This window comes from Chaetodon trifascialis, chromosome 21 (assembly GCF_039877785.1).
Source record: "Chaetodon trifascialis isolate fChaTrf1 chromosome 21, fChaTrf1.hap1, whole genome shotgun sequence".
Lineage (NCBI taxonomy): Eukaryota > Metazoa > Chordata > Actinopteri > Chaetodontiformes > Chaetodontidae > Chaetodon > Chaetodon trifascialis.
In genome coordinates, this window is record NC_092076.1 from 13,115,950 (window position 1) to 13,141,404 (window position 25,455).

At 43.1% G+C, this 25,455-nt stretch overlaps 1 protein-coding gene across 4 annotated transcripts in view; it reads left to right on the top strand.

The window, feature by feature from the left end:
• mpp2b (MAGUK p55 scaffold protein 2b) overlaps window positions 1-25,455 on the top strand; it is a 38,915-nt gene that overhangs the window by 8,616 nt on the left and 4,844 nt on the right. For 2 of the 4 annotated variants that reach the window (XR_011603463.1, XM_070990375.1), the window contains exons 2-8: window positions 1,349-1,428; window positions 14,078-14,178; window positions 19,773-19,925; window positions 20,128-20,283; window positions 21,003-21,230; window positions 24,468-24,599; window positions 24,715-24,817. Coding sequence is in view for 2 of the 4 variants with exons in the window: in XM_070990375.1 (XP_070846476.1) it covers window positions 1,398-1,428; window positions 14,078-14,178; window positions 19,773-19,925; window positions 20,128-20,283; window positions 21,003-21,230; window positions 24,468-24,599; window positions 24,715-24,817 (904 nt within the window). In the remaining 2 variants the exon portion in view is untranslated. Of the gene's footprint in view, window positions 1-1,348; window positions 1,429-3,105; window positions 3,551-14,077; window positions 14,179-19,772; window positions 19,926-20,127; window positions 20,284-21,002; window positions 21,231-24,467; window positions 24,600-24,714; window positions 24,818-25,455 lie in introns of those variants that run through there. The other 2 variants (XR_011603462.1, XM_070990374.1) reach the window with 2 other exon arrangements.

The window sequence follows — 25,455 nt, forward strand, 5'->3', positions numbered from 1 at the left end:
TGTTTGTGTTCACTGAGAGGCTAGAAAAGAAAGAAGTGAGCAATAAAAGCCTGTAAGCCAGTTTAGAAATATTAGCTGCTCAGCAGTAACAGATGAATGTGATTCCATCTGAACGGAGACGAGTATTTGTTCAGTTTCTTCAGTAAATGCTGCTGGAAGCCAGAAAGAAGCGTTTAGGATGTCGAAGTGTTTCCTGATCGTGCCACCGTTTAGCCTTTTTCGTGTCATTCTTTTAATGCTGGAACGTCGTGTGAAGAGGCTCTTCCTCGCTCCCGGTCTCATTAATGACGATGAGGCTGAAATGGGATTTTTATGTTGACGCACACACACACATTCACGCGCAGTGACCCAGTGGTGGCATTGCTGGGTTTTGGCCATCACAGCACTGGTTCCACCATGGATACCTATTGTCATGGCAACCAAGAATTAGCATCCTTGGATACCGTGGCCTCGTCCTCATCAGCGGCGCTCTGTTCTTCCTCACCGTTGCTATTGTTTGGTGTCTCCCTCTCTCTCTTTCCCCCCTCCACCCCACGTTTCCCCTCAGCTGCCTGACAGCTCTCTCCTCACCCCTCTTATTTTCTTGTGTCTCTTTCTCCTCACGACTATTGGCTCTGCTTCTGTTCCCCATTCCTTAACTCCTAATTGCTATTCACTCTGTGTGTTTCACAAATTCCACATCACCTGACATGCTAGCTGTGAATGTCCCAGTTGTCTGTCTGCGACGCGTTCTGCCCTTTCTTGCTGCCTGATGTTAGATAGATCAATTAGAGTCAATGGAGATCCTCTCTAAGCTAACGCTAGCTGGCCTGCCCTCTCATTCACTCGCTCGCTCGATCTTTCCAACTGCTGTTAATTGTATTGCCCACAGACATGACGGCTTGAACTGTTTGAGTGTTACCAGAGCAACCAGCTAGTCTATTTATAGGTGCTAAACAAAGTTAGAGACCAGTCGCGTGTGGGAGCTCGTTAAGACAAATTAGGAGTGAGCCGTGAGCGTACGTAAATCCATTGACTGTGATTATGAAGAGGATTTGTTTGTCATGGCTGGATTTAGACTTCCATTGTGTGTTGAACTTGAAGAGCCTCAACCCCAACAACACAGTTTATAGCTGTAAAACTATACAAAAGCTAAAAAAAAAAAAGCCCAAGCCATAAAATATGCAGAGCTCTGTGTGAAACAGTCCAGTTATCTGAAGAGCTATTACCTTCCTTCCCTTGTTTCAACCTTAATTCTGCCTCAGCAGCCTGACAGCCAAAGGATTTTGCATTCACATTCACAATCAATACTTCATCAGTGTTTTCAATGCATCCCCCGTCTCTCTCTTTGCACTCTCTTTCATTGCAGTTGACCTAACAAGTTTTACGGAGGATACTGGGAGGAACCAATTTTCAAAATGCCCGTGGCAACATCAAGCTCTGACTCCGGTAAGTGGCTCTGTCTCGCTATGACGAGGGCATCTTTCTGTGTGTGTGTGTGTGTGTGTGTGTGTGTGTGTGTGTGTGTCAGTGAGAGAGAGAGATATCGAGAGCGAGAGAAGAGGGAGGAGACACTGAACGGTTCGTGGGTATTCCAGCACTCAGGACATGTATCTCATCTCCTGAGTTCTAATGTGACTTAATGAGCTGGCTAATGGAGCGCTAAAACTCCAGCCTTAGATCATTTATGCCTCCAAGGATTTGCTGTTGTAGCCTTCGCGGCCCTCCACTCATGCACACATGCACGTCAACTCTGGCATTAGCGGTCAGCGGTACCATGACTGCTGGCATGAACGTGCATTTTTCTCTGGAGGCGTTAAGTGAGTCTTTAGTGATGGATTGACGACTGATATAGTGCAATGTGAATCTCAGGGGGAAAAGTTTTTTTTTTTTTTTTTTTTTTTTACCAAATTCAACTTTTTTGATAAAATGGATGTTCATTTGAAGAAAGGTGTTTGATTTCTATGATTATAATGTCAAAGACCATTTGCTACTATTTCGAGGGTGCTGTGAACGATTGAATTTAAAGGAAAGATTTTGTAAAGGCATTCAGTCCAGCACTTGACAACAGACAGCATGAGTCAGCATGATAACTGAAAACATGGCAACTGCTCCAAATATGTGATTATTTTTACCTAAAATATTAAAAATGTGTTACACCCTTGTGCAAACGTTTCCACAGAATTGCTGCGATCCAAGTCAAATTTGGCAGCGCACTGATGGCCCCTCCTGTTGGCTTTGTGTCACAGTGAATTTTTAGATGTATACCTTGGCACTGATATCGAAGTTGGAAATGCAGTACTGTGACAGCAGTAGAATTATATTTCCTAGTTTGAGCACCGAAGAAAGGTGCCCGCATTAAACCCTAAACTGGCACGTGGCCACGCTTCCATGCATTTCCTCTTGACTCACTGCTGAGGGCACTTGATCCAGACACGTAGAAGATTGAAAAGCCACGGCCAAATGTCTGAGAAATTAAGAGTCTCAGTATATTGGTGAACAGAGGACCAAATCTAGAACTCAAAGCTTTATAGGATTTTATGGTGTGGTAATAAATTGCAGTAGTCAGCTGGCATATAGAGGCAAAAGAACGGCTTCATGGAAACGTTAAATGTGTGCGGAGTTTCCCTTTGTGTAATGGACTGTCAGTCAGTCTTGATTTGTACACTAGCCGAGGGCTGAGTCTAGATGACTGGCATTTTTAGTAACACACAGTAAATTGTTTCTCCAAAGCAACTCATGCCTTTTCTTTTTTACATTTAAAAAGCAGTATTTTCAGCAAAGCTATTTTTTGCACAGACCTGGAGAAGGGTTAGAGGAGGGTCAGTTTTATGGATATTTAGATATTTTTCAACTCCTGTCAGCAAAGGACCTCAGATATGCGTCTCAGGAAGCACAAATATACATTCCTTAATTAGCACCCATCACTTGCAGTGCGTGTACGAGGCTGGCTGTGTTTGTACCTGTGTCTGTGACATTATTAATGGAGGGTCATCACTCGTGTGTGCCAGCTCCCTACGCGCCACCTCCTTTACCGATCCTGCTTCCTACGAGCCAACCTTCTGCTGCCTTTCCCCAAGTTAACCCCTACAGGGAAGCCTGGAGGGAAAATCGCCCTGCCTCCTTTTCTCCATCCTCTTAGAGAAAGCATCATACTTCCCTCCCTCTTTCACCCCCACCTCCCCAACCCCACCCCTTCCTTTGCTCATGCACACAACCCTCTCTCGTTTCCATTCATTCATGCGGAGGAAAGGACGCTCAGCCAGGCATAGCTTATACACATTCACGTCAAGAGCAGGTGAAGAGGGAGGAAGGAGCGAGGAGCTGTTTGGCAGAAAGAGGAGAGAATCAGGGACCGAAGGGGAGACCGAGAGAGAGAGAGAGAGAGACAGGGAGAGAGAGAGAGATCTCAGTCTGCCTCAGATACAGTATTGGGTGTGTTACTGTGAGTGTGTGCACTGTAGAGAGGTGTTGCTCACCATGGCTGGCGCCGTATTTGGAAGGCTCTCCCTGGAGGAGGGGGACTCGGCCAACTCCTTGGAGGGCCTGGAAATCAAGCTGGGGGGAGAAGGTAAGAGGACAAATCCCTACCTTCTGGGTGTGTGGGGGATGCAGGATGGTTCTCCGGCTATGTGTTTGTCAAAGGTTATCAAAGATGTGGTGGACAGAAACTGTGGGGAAGCCAAGATCTAAGGTTGAATCACTGGTAAAATGCAGCTAAGCAGGTGACAGTACGCTCACGCAGACGCTGGTGGCTGAGGGCTAGTTGGTGACTTAAATTTGCATTGCACCTGTGACTAGTGCACTGGTTCAAGCCTCCAGAGTGCGATGAAGATGAGCAGAGACAGATTAGGACCCAGGGCAGCATGTGATGCACGGGAATCTGAGGCAGCGGGCTCCAAAGACAGGAAAGGATATGATAAGAAAAATAAAAAAGAGACAGCGAGGTGCAGTGAAAACATCATATTTTCTTTCATTTACAAGGAGAAGCTTGACTATAAAGCAAGAGCGATAGAGAGTGAGAAGCAGAAGAATGCACTTTGAGATAAGTAAAGAATGCGAAACGATAAGAAGTAATTACAAGAGGAGCAGCCAGTATGTATTTGACTGATAATGCACAGATAATGTTTGCTCACGCAGCATGAGTGGGAAGCACCATACATGCGATTCATAATTGATGGCGTTTATTAATATTACATGGGGATGCATAGTACACAGTAATATGTTCTGAGTGTGTGTCCATATCTATTTCTGAGCTGTCATTTGCTTACATCCATTTGATGTTGCCATGTTAAGTTAGTCAAGGTTAGAAGCATCATTACATCATTGCCAAGTCCACTGCATGTCACACAGTATACCGTGTTGCAAGATATCCTCTGCTTGGTAATGTAGCTTGACAAGACAGCGGTGACAGCCATGATGAATCACGTTTTCTGTCAAAGCATTCACATCCTGTCTATCAGTTCACTGCGTGTGTACGTGTGTGCGTGTGTGGGAAAAGAAGGAGAGAGACCTCCAGTGCATTGTACATTCATGGTGAGTAGGTAGGGGGTCATTCATATGCAACAGTGTTCTGATCAGAGACAGCACGCCTCAAAGTGTCAGACTCACAACCTTCACATAACTCTCTCACTTTCACCCCCTCGCCATGCAAACACACGCGCGCACACACACACACTCACACGCTGTATAACACACAGGCTCTCTTCCTGCTGAACCCTCACACTATCAGAGGAATATTCTGTGTGCCTACTGGACTAATGAAGCGGTATTCAAACACAGATGATGGATCATTGAGTACAGTGTGTTGGTAGGATTAGGCTGTCAAAGATAATCGCAGGGTTTCAAGAGAATGGGATAAATGAATTCTGTTCTGGCTGAGGGTGTTCGATAATGTGGTGACACTAGCAATTATTTCATCCGTATCACACCCTGACGATCTGTTTGCTCTTTCATTAAGTGCCGCAAGGAAAATAGATGTACAGTCAAAGTCAAAGTGTTTGCCTCCAGACTGCGAGTTCAGTTGATGAACTTGTTCGTGTTGGTTTCCCCCAAAACTTCACATGAAATGATCCCCTGCCCAGAGCGCTGTGCGGACATCGGGGTGAGGCGTAATGGGAGCTGCCGCCCGTTTGCAAAATGCCAACAAATATCACAAGTGTTGTCTCCAGTGGTGACCTTCAGCCAGCTAATAAGGCGATCTAGCCCGCGCCTGTATCATGCCAGCTTGGAACAAGCATCACCATGGCGATGCGGTGGCTTAAATGGCAGCTTTAAAGTCCCTCGTTCCCGCTGATTGGCTGCCCGAGATAGAGGGGGTCAGGTTTGCAGTGTTTCCTCTGGAGATGTTGCCTTTCATGGGACAGTCATGCACGCTGTTACAATGCTCAGAACAGTCACTCTTTTGCAAAGTCATGCAGAACTAATTGGACTTTTTTATGGTAAATCTTTATCACTTTTAAGCTGACAAAAAACAAATACTAGAAATCTTAACTGTTGATTTAAAAGGTTTGCTTATGTGTAGCTTTTATGTTAAAGTTGCTATTGCTCAGAATAATATGTAGAGGTTTCCTGGATAAGTTGAAGGCTCTGAACACTCAGGCTACACCCACATCCTCAGTACAGGTAATTTCAATTATTTTGGCTGATTAGATGTCCTCTGAGGACCGCGTAGGCGCGTACACACTGCAGCCGAATGACTCTCACTCTTATACTCCGTTATTGAACCTATCAGGTTGGTAAAATGACCTTAATCATTCTTAAAGCTGTGTTCCTGTCAAAGGCCGTAATTACAAGCAATCAAGTTGGAGGAAATGTTCATGTCAGACACCCACTCAGCAACAGTATCCCCCACTTCATAGAACGCTGACTGTTTCGTCTAAATAAAATTTTATATTAACACTAGTACAATCGATTCAGGTACTTTCAAAGGAGTTACACATAATTTGTCAGCCTGTGCCTTGTTGACAAACCGCTTCATATATGTAATACTGCGGTTTGGCCAAATGATGTGGCTACAAGGCTAGCGAGGGGGATTACCAAGCATGGAGTTGGAAAAAGTTTTAATTAAGTTTTGCAGTTCTTCCCTTCCACAGGTGCATGCTCAAATGCATCAGCACAAATGTCGTGTTCGGACTGGGCTCCAACGTTTTGGAGTTGAGAAGCTCCATAAGCGCCTATTATTTGCCATTTTTATTAACATTAAATGCTTCCTTAGGTGAACTGTATAAGATAGCGCCTCCTCCAGGCTCCTCTGACTTGCAGTCACCCGCTCAGCTCAGCAGCCTGCTCTTCTGCTTCTCGGTAAGATTTACCGACAGTAGCTGCTAACACTCCCTGGTCAATCTTTGACCTTAATAGTTATTTTACCCTAATTCTTGATTCTTCTTCAAATCAGGTTGTTTTTCCTCACTTGTCTTGAATGTGCCTGAAATAATACTGGAAAACATTACATTGAGTGGAAGAGGTAATGGTTTACATTTCTGATAAACAATTTTCATTCAGTGGTAGCTCAGACAGGTAAACGTTGTGATCGATAAAGTCGTGTGATGCAGAGGAGATGTATTGCTGAGTATACTTAAGTGAGAGCAGTCTGCTGATAATGGCATATTTAATTGGTCATTTGTAGACAGTATGCAACACAGCAATAGTGATGCAGACAAGACAGAAGAGAAGGCTGGACTACTGACAAGGCGTTTCAGGTGCAGTGCTTTCTGAGGGACGGAATAACTTTTATACGCACAAACAAGCTATATGATGCGATACAGAAGGGGAAAAACCCAAAAAGCACAATATGCCCTGTTTAGCCTGACAACGTCATTTTTCAATATAGTGGTATATGCTGCCTTTTAAAAAACAAATACTATAAATCTTTACAGTCTATTTTAAAAAAAAAGATTGTGTAGTTTTTTTTCTGAGCTTTCTATTGCTCAAAATGATATCCAGGAAAATAAGTGTTATTTCTGTGTCTTGGATCAGTAAATACCTTCGAAAAGGTTCCCGTATGCCATGAAGTGATGACAGGTTACGTTTTTTTTTTTCACTTTTATGTTACGTGAAGAGGGTCAAACCTGATTAATGAACTAATGAAGCGAATGCAAATGATCAATGCAGATGAGGTTTCTTGGCTAAGTTAAAAGCCCTGAGCATCCGCAGCACACCCACACATCCACAGCACAGGTGACTTCAATTATTTTGGCTGATTAGATGTCCTCTGTGGACTGTGTGGGCGTGTACGCACCGTCGCTGATTCACCCTCACACTCCTCTTAGCTTGATTGAACCTATTAGGGCAGTAAAATTACCTTGATCATTCTTATGATGTGTTCATGTCATAGGCCGTAGTTACAAGTCAGAAAAAAACGTTCGCACAGTATCTGCGTCCCACTCAGCGGCAATGTCTCCTGCTTTGGTGAAAAGAACTACAGATATGTCAGTCTCATGTGATCCCCAGCAGAGCTCCATCCAACCTCTGCCTGAGCAGAGGACTGATCTACCACAAGTGAAAAAACCTGTGCGGGTGTGCAGGACCTTTAAATTGAAGTTTCCCAATGATAGAAGTTGACATCAAGACCTTTAAGTCCTTAACACACACACACACACACACACACACACACACACACACACACACACACACACACACACACACACACACACACACACACGTTGACCACGCAAGTACATTACACAATGGATGTGCCCACACATGCTTCACACAATGTTCTCTGAACTTGTCATGATGAGCCGGCCTGTCAGTCACTCTCCATGAGGAGGATGTTGACTTAATTATCTTGAGTTGAGCTCACACACACACACACACACACCAGAGCGCTATTCTGTGCTGCCGTAGCTGTATTCTGTATGCTGTCTGAATTAGGGAAGAAAATACTTCAAGCTGATTGCGCTCTGCAAGCACGTCAAGATGGAGAGACTCGAGCTCATGCCGTAAGGACAAATTAATCATATACTTCAGTCATAAATGATTCATCAGTTCTGGTACACACAATGGAATATACAATCCAATATTGCTCCCCACCACTGTCTTAACCATCCATCTTTCGCTACCTGAGGGATTGATGGCAATTATATTTTGCTGGAGAGCGGGGAGCTGAATCAAATCTAAGAGCTACCTTAAAAGTGTTTAATAATGTCTGTCGAGACCTGAGAGTATTTGATTATGTAGCGGTGACTTTGGCAATTTGACATAGTTTCAGTGTCGTCCACAGCGTGCTCTTGTGTGTCATTTTCACAGTGACGGAGAAATAAGGCTGCAGTAACTTCCCACAGTGTGTTTGGGAAACAGCGAGAATTTCAATGAGTTTTTGAGGAGAAGGCTTTTCTAAAACCTGTCGGTGTTTTCACAGGACAAAGCAGCTGTTATTATTGCGGAGTCATTCTGCACACTGAAACGCTTAACATCGACCTCATCCATTGAAAGTACTCTGATTAATCACCAGCAGGTCTTTGCCGTGACTGACTTTCAGTGTCCTTTTCTGTGTCATTCGGGTTCTACTATGAATTTTAAGTGCAATTTTCAGACTGAAATATGTGTTGTGGTTGAATCACACTGACACAGATTAGGTACGTGTGAATAGACTCGCTCCTCGATGCAAAAATAACATCCATAAAAAGAAATTGACACCTTTTCTGAATTGCATACACCCAATTTTATTTTCTTAAGAGTTCAGTCACACAGATGTTGATCAAAATATGGCAAAGCATTGTAATATGAAGCAGTTTATGCTTGAGAAAGTACAAAGATTAAAGCAGCTGTAATCAGTATTTTGAAATCAAATGACAGTGTGACCATGTGACAGCTCTCGCTCATAATGATGAACATACAGAGAATCATAACCCGAATCTTCATGGAGATTCACGGCGAGTTTCAGCTAATTGTTTTGATTTCTGCCTTCCGCATTCACTCTCACCGTTCTCATGACATCGTGTTCGTCCGTAGCAGGCAGCTGTTTTTGTCAGAAAACCCCCTGTGCACCCCCCGCTGAGCAAAACAACCGCCACAGTTAGCAACTAGCAGCTAAAGAGCCCCTCAGGAGTTGGTGGAAACCAAAAACAAACAGCAACTACTGTGCTCGTTTCTGGTCTGCGTATTACCCGTTCATATGTAATTGTGCTTCTTCCATTGTATTTCTTCTGGGTAGAGCGTACACACTGTTTGTGTCTTAAGTTTTTCTCACGAAATGTCAGCAGAACAGAGTTTTTTTATTGCCAAACACTGGAAGTAGAACAGGTCAGCAGCACACTGTACTCTGTGTTTAAGACCCCATGAGGATTCATCATGGAGAAACACCAACACAACCGCATGTCCTGCATCTCTTCCTCCATGTTCCACCCTCCCTCAGCTCCCCTCGCCGTCCTCTCTCTGCTTCCCTAACCGCCGCTCCATAGCAACAAAACAACCTTCACCAAGTGCCTGCTAAGAGGTTTGTGTCCCCCCACCGTGCATTAACCACAAACAATAACAGCCCAGATTGTTTGTATGCCTCCATGACATTGACTTTAATTGTAACTCTTCCTGGAGGTGAAGTCGTGCTCAGATGAGACTTGAAGACACAAAAGCCTTTACCTTTAATTTGGGCTCCTTGTGATTACATGTCCTCTGTGCTGTCACCATGGCGAGGAAGCTGTTATTCTGGTAATCTTTGTTCAGAGGTGATGCAGGAGGCCACCGCGCTGTTATTATCGCACATTTGCATTAGCTGAATAACACTGTATGAAAACTAAATGAATCATTACTGTTTTTGTTGGCTTCCTAAAATAGCAGTTTTCTTACCTAGTTATTCACTTATGTGTGCACCATCTCAGTCTTATGGGATTTTTTTTGTCATTTTTTATCTGCTCTTCTTTCAAGAGTTTTCCACCTTAAATCTGGAAGAAGCAAAGAAGTGAAGCACTGTAAAAACAGAACAGACTTGAGCATGAAAAGAGCTGTAAATTTTCCATTTCCCTGGAAGAGTTGGTTCTGTAAAGCACATGATGTACGTGTAGCCGGTTCAGTCGATCTGCACACCTGATTCCCCTTTTTGTGCTCGTAAGGCCTCACCTGTTAAATGGTGTTTTCTAACAGTATCTAGTTACAGTGTGCAGTCTAGGCTAAGGAATTTAGATTCACTGAAGTGGAAAATGACTTTCTCCTGGTTTCTCACCAGTGAAGGCTCAGAGGATGAAAAAAACAGTGTGTTATTACTCAAATGTCTGTGCAACTTTGAAGCTGGTATGAAACATGAGTGGAGGAAAAATAAATGCTGTTAATGATAAAAAAAAATGCAGTTTTATATTAAGTTTAAGCAGGTTTTTGCAAAGGAGGATGGCTTTGACAGAGGAGTGTACAAGATAGAATAGTATACTCCACCTGAATGTGAACAAGAAAGTTGTTTTTCAAACCAAAGTTGCAGTTAGAAAAACAGAAAATAAATTCTCTGTCTTAGTCAGACCTCTCTCACCTGCATGGCCAATCCTCTGTTGTCTTCGCTTTGATGCTTGCCAGTGAAAATGAGAGAGGAAACCCTGTTTATCTGTGCATGTGGAGAGAAGATGGACGGCGAGATCAGAGAAGGAGGACAAGTTGGATTTTTAATAATCTGTATGAATAATAGAACGACCCCAGCCATACTCAGCACTGGGAAATGGCTGTTATTCTCCAGTCCCTTTCACACCTTCTTTTGATTCCTATAAGCCTTCCAAGCAATGACGATGTCACAGAATAAACGTGGGTTCAGATCATTCCTGATGTTTCTGCTCAACATCCGTGATGCGCAGTGGAGAGGCAGCCCTCAGTTTGATCAGGATCGTTAGGTCTGATTGGAGGGGAATAGAGAAAATGACATATGTAACTATATGAAGTCAACGTGGGCATGTGAGAGAAAGTCCAACAAGAATCCAACAAAGAACAAAAGAAGTAGAAAGTGTTGAAATACTGTGGAATAAAAGAAAAACTCCACACACATCTAGGTGGAACAGAGACGAGCTAACATCGGGAAAAGTGCCGATGTGGCAACAACACCAGCGTACAGCTGCGGTGATTAAAGAGAATTATGCAGGACCTGTAAGCCGAGCCTGCTGGTCTGATATTCAGTGCCAGGCGCCAATCTGGCAACTCTCCTGCTCGAGCAGAGCTACTATTCAGGCAAAAGTAGAAGAAAAACAAGACTTCACTGCGGAAGACTTGTACAATTATTTATTTAATTTACTTATCAAATTAGTCAGAGAGGGCGAGCGGATGGATGGCTTTTCTCTCTTTCTCCTGAGTGAAAGCAAAGATAAGGAGAGTTTCTCCTCTTTATCACTGTTGATCACACTGGTGCACAGATATACAATAAGTATCAAAATACTTCCAAAACTCCACAGAAGAAGACCAAAAATAGTTTTCTGTTCATTCTCAAAATATCTATTACCTCATCACTCCTCTTAAAGCACCTTAAAAAAAGCCTCCCACTGCGCTGTGCTGAGCAACAGAAACATAAATCATCTGCTAGCTTCTCGACAGACCTGAGCTCAGCTAACACACACCTTGTGTTGTGTGTTACCCATGACTGCTGCTGAAACTCGCAGTCCATATTTTGTTCAAATGCGCAGCAGCAGTGGGCACACTGTGTGTCTGGTAGTAAAAAGGATAATTATAAAGGAATTACATTTTCTGTTAGAGTTAATAGTATTTGAGTTGACAAACTAATGTTGTTGTTGTCAGCAGAGAAGCTTCAGGCTGCTCGTCAATGAATTAGAGCGACATTTTAATGGTTCCAAATAGTCACAGGTCTCTTTTTTCACACAAAAGGGAAAAGTAAACTTTGATATTTTTCAACCTGGATCATATTTTTCCCCTCTTTTTGTGTCTAAGTGACTAACATGGACAGCAGGGCTGCAGTCTTATCTATCGGGGCATGCGCACTATCAATATATGACAACTAAGAGTGTTTATTTTTGCCATTGACAGGCTCAGGATGTCATTCTAAGTGTCTGACAACATTATGGAAAGGATCTCAACAGAAATAGACCCCTTGTTAAAGACAGAGCTCCTTTTCATTTCACCAGAAACAGCCGTCATATCGCTCTCCTCAGAGCCACCGGACTCCTTTGATAAAAACAGTAATTCTACCTCACAGATCATCATGAAACACCTTTCATTCAAACTTGACGGAAACAAAATGAAACTCACTTAACCCAGAGGTTTGGTCTTTCCACTGTTCCAGCAATCACCATCAACTCTGGTTTGATTGAAATAAACCCTAAATTCAATGAGTTAACTGTAGAAAATATAGTGAGAGGAGCGAGAGGGAGGTCTGGCCTCAGAGAGGCAGCAGGGAAACATTCTGTATAGAGACAGAACGTTTCTTAGAAAATAGGGTCCAGGCTGAAACATACAGAGGCTTTAAGTCATTTTCAGTGGATCAGGGAAAATTGTATTTCCTGTTTGATGTTGATTTATTGGCTTTTAGTCATGCAAGTGGCATCATATGGATGAAAATGTCCAGACTGAAATATTAGCTGACTATATGGTGCATTCGTGGTCACCAGATGATTCATCACATTTTTGATGACATTTTGTTTTTCAGTGACATCTCTTTAGAAATGTTGGATTGATTTCCATGAAATTTGGTCCAGACATTCATACTTAGGATAAATTTGTTAGAATTCTGGTGATTTCTTAATTTTGATTTTGTTCACATTTCCTGGAGTATTGAGATTGTAATAATGTAGCCATTAGTATGCAGTAAAAGGACAGACAGGAAACACTGTAAGAAGGGTGCTGACAGGCATCAGTTTAACTGTGACTGTGAACATTCGCAAAAAGGTATTAAAATCTTTTTTTCAGGGATTTAAAACACTGCATGAGCTGTTATACTGTCATGTTTTCATTTCGCAGCTGTGAGGACCCCCTCTATTTTTGTTGTGGATTGTGACAATATTGTTTTATTATGCGTGCTGCATATCCTAAGTATAGGCTAGGGTCTGCCTCATCCTGTCATTTTCCTTTGTGAAGCTGCAATATATATGTAAAAGGTGTAGAATTAGTCCATAGTTGGACTCTCAAACACAAACACAAACTAACTAACAGCCCTCTAATCGGACCAATCGCCTCTTTAACGCTCTGTTATGGCCTTATTAGGACACTCTATTAGGAGCTGTGGCATGCAGGATCTGTGTTGGACCACCAATCTGCCTGCCTTGTGAAAATTAAAAGCCAGTGTTGTATTTTTAGCTTTGGAAAACAAAGGCGTGAGTGTCTGCTGAGTGAATTACAGCAGACAGATTTTCCCTGTGAATAAAAATGCCCACTCTTCTAACAGTCACGTCTGCTGTGATTAATGCCTGCTGATAGGTGATGTCGGTGTGTTTGGTACCTTCATGCGTCACACCCCCAGTCAGCGGAGATGCTTTGAAGCCAGACTGAACCTTCCCTGACCTTCATCGAATTGTTGACGTCACCTCACGTCTGCTGATTGATTGGTTGACTTATTGACTGATGTCTGTGGTTTAGCAGTTTGATTTTACATCTTTGAGATAAGGCTGCGTGTGTGTGCATGTATTTCCTTTTATGGGTTTATCATCAAGGGTGCACCTTGAGCCAGAGGGAATAATTTATCTTATTCTCATCCAGCCTCTAAAACAATGTGCTGTGGTTTGGGGCAGGCACACAAACTGGTCAACACACACATACACACACAAAAAAAGCATATGCAAACTGGTAAAAAAGCTTATTCTCTCAGCAACTTTGTTGTTAAGCTGGTGTGTGTGTGTGCGTGTGCGTGAACATGTTCGTAGGAGGGAGAGGGAGGAAGTGGGGAGTTGTGGGAGAAAGATGCTGTATTCTGACAGACTTAAGAGGAGGGTGACTGACAGAGGTGAAATTGCTTTGGAAAGGATGTGAGGCAGCTCCTGTCTCCCTCTTCCCTCCCTCTCACTTTCCCTCCAGCCTCCTCTTGTTCAGCCATGTGGCGTGAGTTCCTGTTAATATGTGCTCTCTGTCTCCCTCGCTCTGCCTCTTTTTCTTCACTCTGTTTCCCATGGTTGACTGTAGCATATGAAGGGGAGTGGAGTGAAATAAACTTTCTCCTTTTTCATTTGTGTGTGTGCGTTTGTAGCCATGCACCAGGCGCTGGACACACTGAGTGACAGCACAAGCTCCACGACTGCCAATGACCTGGACCTCATCTTCCTCAAAGGGATCATGGAGAGCCCAGTGGTAAGAAAACCTTACACTGTGTGTGTGTGTATGTGTGTGACATGCAGTGAAGGACATTTAGAGCTTTTAACAGAAGTGTATCTAGGGAAGGACGGACTTATGGACAGGCCAGCGAGAAAGGACTTCAACTTGAATGTAACCAAATCACAATTACATCCCCCCAGCACAGGCGACCCATAGTGAGTTGGACGCCAGTTAGTGAGCGATGTTTTATGCATGCATGCATTTAGACTTTAGATATGCTTTGTTACATGGCAGTGCAGTCTTTGCCCTGCATTTTGCACACTTGCATTAACATTAAAATTGGATTTCAGTATCATCATTTGCTTACGCCATCGCCGTGCATTAACAGTGGCACGTAATGCCTAACAAAGGATTGTTTTTGCATGCGTTATGAGAAGATTTATCAAAATGATACTGCAAAATAGAAGCTTAATATTCACACCCAATATTACATTTAAAAGTTTAATTTCAGATCGCAATAATTATTCTAAAAAGACAGCTTAAATTCATCAAGTGCAATCACATTACCATGGTAATGGTCTTGCTTCATTGTTTTCTCATAAGTTGAAAATGCAAATTAAAGAGAAATCTGGCATTTCATTTTCAATCATTCTGCACAGGCAGGAAAATACAGATGAAAACCCAGATGAAAGGAATCAAGTAGCGACTCTCCTCTTTGTTTCTTAGTGCTATCACTGCCACAGGATGCTTCCCTGACAGTAATGATTTCTTTGACTTATTTCAGAATTTTTGGAACAGGATGTTGGGATAGAAGCTGCCATCATGATGGTTTTGACTGTGACTAAGAAATCACAAAGATTGCCCTTAAAGGTCCAGTGTGTAAAATTTAGGCCTATCTATTGGCAGAATTTGCAGAAATGGAATATTCCTGAGTATCTTTTCGGTGTTGTATAATCATGTGAAAATATTCTGTTACCTTAGACTGAATTTTTTATATCTACAGCAAATGTGGGTCCTCCTCCACAGAGTCAGCCAAGGTGCACCTCCATGTTTCTACAGTAGCCCAGAATGGACAAACCATACACTAACTGTATAGAATGCCTTCTGAGTTGACCACTGTAGGGTCAAGGGGTATTCAGCTGGTTTTAATCTGCACCCTCACTGATGCCACATGCTCACCTCCTCATTTCTCCCATTGTCAGAGAAGGTGGACAAGATAGATGAGCAAACAGAGCTGCTGATGTTGTGCAGATGGTATATTGAATAAGCTACTGTAAAGAGTCTGGCTGACTAAAAGCTTTGGAAAGGGTTTTCATTTAGACCCCAAAATACTTACATAACAAAAATTAGCTGAGCAAGACAGAAAAGATATCTTTCTATTTAACGCTTCCACTGTTTCCCACCTGTCAGTCATTTTAACAAGGGAATACAGCATGTCTATTGCCAATCACAGAAAAAGATTGAAATAGCAGTCAGGGAGCAGCACAGTTACACTTGACATGTTTGACAAGTTGACAAGTGCAGGTGCAGCAGCAGCCGTGTGATCAGTGGAGAATCCTGAAATGAATGGCAACTATTCAATTATACACTTATTTATTTATTCTCAAAACCTTTTTGAATGCTTTAGGTTGAGCATCTTTATTTTGTTTGTTATAATACAAGATTGAAAATGACTCATTCGCACATTATTCATGGTTTAGGCAAGTTCACTCATCAAGATGAGTGTTCTTTAAAAAGTAGATTCACTATATGACAATGAACTACGGCTAGTAGTTATACGTAATGCCATCATACATGTGTAGTTATAAATAATGGAGTGTGTATAGAACCAGCTGTCCCTTGTAGTTCACCACAGTAAAACTCAACTCCACACTGTGGAAGCACATATCCCAAAGTGCTCAAGAAGGATTAAAAGGGTTACCATACTGCAGAGACGCACTTCATATGCATACATTGTTCTTTTTTTTGTCCGCAGCCTGTGTATTTGTAAGGATGAACAAGATAAGGGTTCAAATCCATGTTGCATTTGTAGAGCTTTCTCTTGGGCAGTTGCCCAGACATTGGATTAAAGCTTGTCCTGGATGGAAGCAAATCAGTGAAGTTATTCCAAGGACACTCTGCCTTTATCCAAGAAAACTCAGACATGGCTGGCAGTTGTCAACTGCTCTCAAAAACTTTTTCCCCCTAAAATAATGAACACAAGTAAACAGTACACCTATCTATGATTTAAGAATATATATTCACAATATTCAGACCTATTCTGATCAAATCATGGTGATTCAGCAAACTATCTCCAAACCCTGATGCTACTTCAACTCCATGTGACCACAGCTTTCCTTCTTTTTGAACAGTGTCATCCAGCTGCTGTTTCACCAGTATTTCATTTTTTCCAGTGTCATGAGCAGTGAGTGGACCTGAACGCTACGTTTAATTATGTTGGAAAGTCAAGTTAATGAGGACCAAACACCCTCAATGTATCTTTATTACACTGACCAGTTGACAGGACCTCAGCTGATTCCCAAAATGCTGCAAAGGTACACCTTCTGCATAGGAACAGGTATTTAAATACGTTTCCTTGTGCAAAGTCCCTCATATGAAACCAATCCCCTCTAGTTCTCCATTCATACATGGAGGAGAGTGATGTCGCTGTTACAGAGTACAGCTTTTTGAAGGGATGTGACGAGAGTGAAGGAGCTTAGCAGTGGCAGACGGTCTTTTCAGACTCTCATGTTCTTTCTCTGGTGTCGAAGTCTTCCTCTTCTGCTTCTTGCCAAGAGCACAATTTAAAAAAAAAAAAACATTTAAAAGTGTGCAGGAGAAGGAAAGAGAGCCTCGCTGTGCATCGCAGAAGTATGCAAGGACAAAAGTACTGATGCAATTCACATCATGTACTCATATTCATTCTTTGTCTTCGCCTTTATGCTGTCAACAGTCATTAGTATGGATTCCCACACTTATGCTTCTAGCACTGCACAGTCATTGTTCGCTGATTTGCACTGAGGTGGAATCTGTTTGTGGCCATGAGGTTCCTCTGTCCAGGGAGATGCAATTGCTAGCTACCCCTCAGACTCAGACAGAGCCCGAGGTGGAAGGCTGTGCATTCTCATTCAGTAATTCAGAGGCAGTTTCTGGAGTTTGGACCTTTCACAGGGAGCAGCAGGGAGTGCTGCATCAAAAGCTTCCCATATTTCTGAAAACAGACCCTCTTCTGCTCCCTTCCACCCCCATCTCTCATTTTGGTTTTTGCTTGCTTTTCACTTAAGACTGATTAATTACCTCTGCTGAAATTATGTGTGTGTGTGTTAGCACCGGCGTTTGAGATCATGACACTGGTGTTGTTTCTTCTTGGTGGCACAGGTGCATTAATAAGCATTCTCAAAATATTAGTCTGCTGATACAAGCTATAAGTAAAGACGCCTCACTGAAGGATGTGAAAATAATAGCTTCTCTTGACCCCGTGTTGGATCTGTAAACCTTTAACAAGCTACCACTTAATGTGCTGAGAGTGGAGAGAAAACACAGGATAGAGGGACGGAGTGAGGGTCCCTGCTTGTGTTCGTATGGCCTGGGGACTTCAGTGAATTGTGCTGATTGCACCACAGTCACCACAGAATGATGCAATCAGCTCAACCTGCAATTCTATAATGAAGCCGAAGGATGATTAGGCCCACAATGAGCAGACACTGACAACGAGAGCTATCATCATGCAAAAGAGCTTCCGCAGTTCTCGATTATTATCAGTTATGACTGTGGCACTGACTCAATGCTTGGCTCTATATCTAACTGAGCAATCAGGACTATTGAGGAATTTGGGACAGCTAAATGAGCTCGCACTCGCTTTTAGACATTTAGTCACGGTTTGTACTGTACCTCGTGCTTTCTAACCTAACTCCCAAGCTATCACGTTTTCCCTGTTCAGACTGTAAATGAGATGTATTTGCTAAGTAGTGCCATGTGGCCTCCAAAGCAATGAATTCTAGTGCTCTACAAAACAGCTTGTGCAAAACAATTTAGTCACTACATGACACGCGGACGAATCCTGACAATTTCAATACACTGTTTCCCACCAGCTATTGACATTTGGCTGAAAGTGCGGAAATAAGAAAGTATGCGGAAAAGCTTGTCTTTTCCAAACCAAGGACGAGTACTACTGAATGATCTCAGTCAACGTCAGTGTGAGAATCTATTGCCTTTACTGCACTTTATTTAAAGAGGCATTAACATGAGCATTTGTAACTTTATGTACGGGGACAATTAGAGTGAAGTGGCTCCTGCTAGCGTGTAACATAATGATGTCATTTAAGTTTGCTAACATTAGCAAGTGTTAGTCATCACAAGCTAAGTTAAAAGTACTTCCAATAATCTATTACCTATTGCAGCCAACAAACTGAAAGTGGTGTCAAAGCATTCTTTAATGTCGTGTGCAACGTTCATGGCTCTCAAAACAGTGTAATCATATAGCATAGTGTCCATGCTGGCATGTTGTCCAAGGGCCAGACACTGACAGCTCGCTCCATCAGGTTACAAAGAATTCGGCCAAGTCCTGCTGCTGAATCACTGAACAGGCCTGAAGAGCTCCCTGTGTGTGCGTGTGTGTGTGTGTGTGTGTGTGTGTGTGTGTGTGTGTGTGTGTGTGTGCGTGTGTGCGTGTGTGCATGTGTGTTTTAGTTCACATAACTGTCTGTGCAGGCATGTCTGTTTGTGTGCTGTACATGTGATGATTTGTGTGCGTGACCATGCAGATGCAGGCGTTTGTGAGTGTCTGTCTGTCTATTTGTGTGTCTGTCTGTTTGTGTGTATATGTGCACTGTATCCTGTCTCTCGGCAGGGATTCTTCCTCTCTTCCTCAGCAAACAAACAACGTGGCTGCCAGACGAGTCCCACCAGAGAAATTCTCTGTGGGATCACCCGACAATGTGAATATTCAAATACAAATTTGCTCGCTGTACGGTTACAAGTGCTGCTACTGTAAATGATTTAATATGCATGTTTATGGGGCATTTGAAGATTTTATAGCTGTGGGTTACATAATTAGATATTCATCATGTCATTATAGAAATCTCAAGACATCTATTTATGTTTTAACCTTAGTTTTATCATAAAAGTATAACAGAAGTCTCCCAAAGCAAAATGCAGGCCCTTCATCGGAAATGCACCAGATGCGATAAATTGGCTCATTTCATATCTATGACCCTGGACCAGAGGTGTGGAAGCCACATCCAATAACCACTGAACCCTGTGTCCTTGGCAGCAGAGGAGGAGAAAGTGAAAAATGAATGCTTTCTGAAATATTGATGTTTCAGAGCAACACACCGAAAAAAACCCACAGGGCACAAGATTTGACTGTGCTTAGTTTTCTTGGTTTTTGCATCATTCAGTGGAGATTTATGAGCACAGGCTGTGTGTTGATCTCAGCAGGGGTTGGCTCCAGGTTACTGTAGTAGTTGTTTGTTATTGTGCCCTTTCCTGTACTACTGAATCAAAGAAAACAATCCCGCAGAAGTCAGAAAACATTTCATTATAGCACAGAAAGTGCATTAACTGCTCACTGAGAAGGAGCACTAATGGAACTAAATGTTATAAATTACTTCTCGGAGACCGGACTGCTTTTCATGTTCATTAAATCCCAGGCTCACGAGCAGTTCGAGGAACCCAAGCTCGAGGCAGTGAGGGAGAACAATGTGGAGCTGGTCCAGGACATCCTCAAGGAGCTCAGCCCACTCGCACAAAGGAGCCAGGCCGCCGACGAGCTGGTCCGCATCCTGAAGGAGCCTCACTTCCAGGTTTGAGAGAACAGAGCTTACGTGTGACAGTCAGCGTTGACGGACACTCAGGCTAAACCTTTGATTACAGTTCAAAATTATGTTCTTGTTTGATGATGTGTGTTGTGCTAGCATGGATTAAATTGATTTGGAGCTACAGTAGTTTGTTGTTGATGTGGAAAAAGCCTATTTGTCATTGCATCATCTGCTGCTCCACTCACAGTCCCTCCTGGAGACCCATGATTCTGTGGCCTCCAAAAACTACGAGACTCCTCCCCCCAGCCCCTGTTCCTTCATGGACGCCGCCCTCAACAACCAGCCTGTTCCCCCAGACGCAGTCAGGATGGTGGGCATCCGTAAGGTGTCTGGTGAGCATCTGGTAAGTCTGCTCAGTTAAGGAGCAAGCCATTGTAATCACTGAGGCAGGACAGAGCCCTCCTGTAAATTGTAGAGATAAAAATCCTCAATAAATGGTTTGATTTGTGTTTCGGAAGCAGCACATGCACTCAGTATAATGAGCTCCTTTTGTAGCATTGTTAAAAACAGAAACCAGTCAGATTTATGCTGCTTTGTAGCACAAAATAGAGGTAATGTATCTGCAATAGGTTGACATGTTGATTAGCACTAAGGGCTCAGTGATTACTTGGCCAGGTGCTCTATTGTCTCACCTTCTACCCACAAACTTCACTGTCTGTGGAGTAAATCAGAAGTTTTTGAAGAGTCAGGTGACACGTAGCCAACATGTAGGAATTTAGCAGTGCAACAAAAAAATCCACATTTCATCAAAGCTGAGGAGGCGTACTTATTGGGACAAATAAGAACACGCACATCTGGATTTAAGCCTAAATATCTTGAGTTGGATATTTTTTGCAGCCAGCATCTAGTGGCCATTACAGTAATTGCACCTTAAGACATTTCTGCATGAGCTCACTCAGCCATGGCTGTCGCTGCTTGTTCACAACACTCAACCTCACCCTTACCTACTTGCCTTTTGAACTGCTGAGCAACATTGCAAGACCATTAATCAAACTTATGCTGTAATTGTTCTGAGGGGTCCACTTAACAAATGTTCATTATTTTTTGCGTGTGGGTGTGTAGGGAGTGACGTTTCGAGTGGAGAGCGGCGAGCTGGTGATTGCCAGGATCCTCCATGGCGGCATGATTGACCAGCAAGGTCTGCTCCATGTGGGTGACATCATCAAGGAGGTGAATGGCAAGGAGGTGGGCAACGACCCCAAAGTGCTCCAGGAGATGCTGAAGGAGGCGAGCGGCAGCGTGGTGCTGAAGATTCTGCCCAGCTACCAGGAGCCACACACAGCGAGACAGGTCAGCCGAGCGGGATGCACGAACCAGATACATGCTGTGCTTCACATATGCACAGTTAGACACAGAGTTCTAACTCCAACCAGCAAGACTCCAACATATCTAAATGTTCACAACAATGGAGGCACGCAGCTCATTTTTGTGCTTGTTTAAGAGGTTTTAAAATCTCTAGCTATCTTCCTTCCTTTGAAAACACCCATCCTGAAATAAATATTGTCCAAAAATTTGTGATTAGTTTGAAAGGATCATTTTCGTCAATCGAGAAGGCACCACTCATTGTCCCCCCCGGCATCCTCCCTGCTGTCTGTAACCTTGTCCACCGTGCCAAGAGTCATATATTTAATTCTACAGTGGGACTTCGTAGATGACATTGGCTATTTGGCTATAATACCTGCATTACAGTTTTGTCACTTATCCAAAGGCAGACTAATTTTCTGCTCATACATAATGGATCTATAATTGAAGTCTTCTCGAACAAGACAGAGTGATTGCACAATCACTGCTGCTGGAGTTTTTATCTTTTTGATTTTGTCCTTTCCTCCCATGGTAGTAAAGTTCACATCAGGAAGATAATTGTTTAACTTTGTTGGATATCAAATATTTGGAGGAACCAAGACAGTGTTTTATAGCAGCTCAAAAACCCTCAGAGGGAAACCTTCTTCTTTGTGTAGTTGTGGCAATGCTAGCTTTCTAAGAGCCAGAGGAGGATAGTCACAGTGGAAATGTGACCCGGTTTAGAGGGAGCGGAAATGGAAGGGTTATCTTGCTTGGTGATGTATTGCCAATAGGATGGGAGGATAGAGCACATCTGAGGATGTGCTATACACAGCTAGAGATGTGTTAGGCACAAGTCTCTGTGACTGATTGGGCTCAGCAGTACAGAAGAGGAACACTAGAGCTTGAAGAAGCCGAGCCAAATTAATTCCTTACGCCATACCAAAATATACTAGAACATAATCTACAAGAAAATGATGTGGAGAGGCTTCATGTGCTAATATTATTAGCATAGAAATGCATGTATTTGAAGCATATTGCTGTTGTTTAGTGAAAAAATTGCATTCCTAAAGGAGAAGAGTCCTGAAGGCAGTTTTCCAGCAGATGAGAATTAATTTTTTAGCAGCACTAGCAATGTCAGTCAGTCAGTCCACCACTTTATACAGACTGTGGGATGGATTACCATGACATTTTCTACAGATATCCAGAGCGGCCAGGGGATGTCTCCTACTGACTGTGCTGATCCCCTGACTTTTCCTCCAGAACCAGCTAGATTTGTAGTTTTGAGTGAAAGTGTTGCAACAACTATTGCATGGATTGCCACAAAATTTGGTACAGACATTCTGGTCATCCACAGGTTGGGCTGCAATAACTTGAGCAAACTTTCTTATGAACTTTCTCATGCACCATCAGGTGAAAATTGGAACGTGTCCAATACTTTGGTTTATGACCAAACACCTGCAAAACCAATGACATTCCCACCAGCCTCAGCTGTGCTTTGCAGTCATTGTTAATTAGCAAATCTTAGCATGTTAAGTTAACATGCAAAACTAAGATGGTGAGCATGGAAAACAATGCTAACACACTGATGTTTAGCAGGTATAACCTATCGTTGTCATTGTGAGCATGTTGCCATACGAGCATTGCCATTTGCCTGAAAACACTGCTGTGCTTAAGTGCAGCCTCACAGAGTCGCTGCCATGGCATTAGTCTCTTACTCTTGTTACATTATTCTTTTAGCTTTAAATTAGCCCTGATGATCAGAGAGTTCCTTCAGCTAGTAGAGGAACTGAAATTAAATGAAAATAAGCAAACCACCCAAACCGGAATTGGCAGATTTACATCAGCTGTACAGTAGTTGTTAAAAAACAAAAGAAAATACATTTTCAGCTGTTTTTTTCCTCATGTCTGGTGGAGTGGAGAGTAGCAGCCAGCCTGACAGAAATGGTCTAAAGCTGCTTTCATGTAACAAAACTCAATACCCTCTAAGTCATGGCTGTCTTTTCAAAAGGTATAGACTTTTCTGTAAGAGGACATCTCTACAGTCTATCAGCTTAAGACCTTTGCTTTGTGAAAACCAGAGTGTAGAAGTGTTTAGTTTTCCCTTTTGCTGGAACTGGCTCCTGACATCAAAGTGTCTACTCCAACACGTAATTGTGGCAATCTGTCACAGATATTGAAGAGTGATTTGGCTGTGCACATGCTGGAACGAGCTGTGGAGGTGGATTTTGTCCTGCGCAAAGGTGTTGTGATGATTAGAGTTTTTCCCAAAAGTTCCCTCTGAATGTAATTCAGCTGTCTGCTTTACGCCTCAAGCTTGGTCATCGCATGGTGACTAAACTCAACTGACAGCTCCCTTTGGCCAATGGAGACTGTGAGAGTGTGTGTTTAAGTGTGCATGTGTCCATTGTGTCCATATAGGGGACTGAAACACACACAAACACAGTCATGTTTCCATTAGTGTTGGGGACATTACATAGATATACTTACATGGAGACTTACCCAAACCATAACCATAACTAGCTAACACACACTAACGTTAACCCAAGTCTTCACCAAATTTAATGATTTACTTTATGGGGCATTTTGTCCCCATGAGGAAGGTTAGTCCCCACAATTTGACTGTGATACAGATATATGTCCCCACAGCATGCATAATACATGTTCACACACACACACACACACACACACACACACACACACACACACACACACACACACACACACACACACACACACACACACACAGTACAGTAAGGGCTGGAAGCCTTTTTTTATGTTCATGCATCAGTTCAGTGCAAGAAAAGGCATCAAGTGCAGAGGGGGGAGGGGATGGTTGCCATGGCTACAGATTTTGTCTCTCTCTCTCTCTCTCTCTCTCTCTCTCTCTCTCTCTCTCTCTCTCTCTCTCTCTCTCTCTCTCTCTCTCTCTCTCGCTCGCTCTCTCTCTCTCTCTCTGTCTGTTTGTCTCTCAGACCCTTGTCCTGTCAGTGGGGGTTTGGGATGCATGGATTGGTTTATGAGCTGAATCGTGAAGCCTTGAGATGTCGGGAAAGCGAGCTCAGAGATGGAGTAGTCTTTAAGTGTGCAAGGCTGTTTCATATTGATGGACACTTACTCACCCGATCCATCTACCACAGATTATGCTCATGCACCACACCAGAGGCAGCATAGGTACATATACTGTATGTCCAGCCTCAATTACACGTGTATTTGTTTCTGTCTAACCTGTCTTTATCCATTTAGGCCTTTGTGAAGTGTCACTTCGACTACGACCCATCCCATGATAACCTGATTCCCTGTAAGGAAGCGGGCCTTAGCTTCAGCAGTGGAGACATTCTGCAGATTTTCAACCAGGAGGACCTCAACTGGTGGCAGGTCAGTACCGCCCCCCACAATATTTCAACCGAAATATTCAACATGGATTGTTTGAGCTAAGACTGAGGAGTTTTTATTGCTTGTTGCTTGTTCGTGTACATGTGTTTCCTCACAGGCCTGTCACATAGAGGGAGGCAGCGCAGGTCTCATTCCCAGCCAGCTACTCGAGGAGAAGAGGAAAGCGTTTGTGAAGAGAGATCTGGAGCTGGCTACCACAGGTACGCCTCTCAGCAGCATGCAGCAGAGCAGAGAAGCACTGCTCATTATGCAGATTCGACACAGACTCCTCGCTGCACAAACACACGGGCAACAAAGACAACATCTGTTCCTCTCCATCTCATACAAGCATTTCATCTGGCGCTGGGCCGCTCATCCTCCTCTCACCTCTCCAGTCTGTTACTCTGTCAGTGAGCAATGGAAGACTGGTAATGAGCATTGGCGTGACTCAGGCGGCCTGATCCAATCTGCTGGTTATTAAGCTGCATGGTCTGACATCCACAAACAGCCCTCCGAGAAGGAGTGTTGATTGAGAGAGGTGATAAATACGAACCTGGTCAATAATCATCTCTTTTCTTATGAGGTGCGGAGTGAAAAGAGGCTGTGTTCCTTTATATTTATCTGCTCCGTGCGGAGTCCTCAACAGCCACAAAACAGGTGGTGAGTCACAGCCAGCAGCATGCCCTTCACTTGTGGAGGAGAGGAAGATGACAGCCCAACTGTACTGCCCTTGGAGCCTGAAAAGGACACATCTGTGTGCTAGCACACTGTCCACGTATTAACCCGGCCGATAGCATTTGAATAAAAAATTCACAGTTTTTTTTGCAAGGTGAGCTCTGAAACTGTTGATCCAATTCTT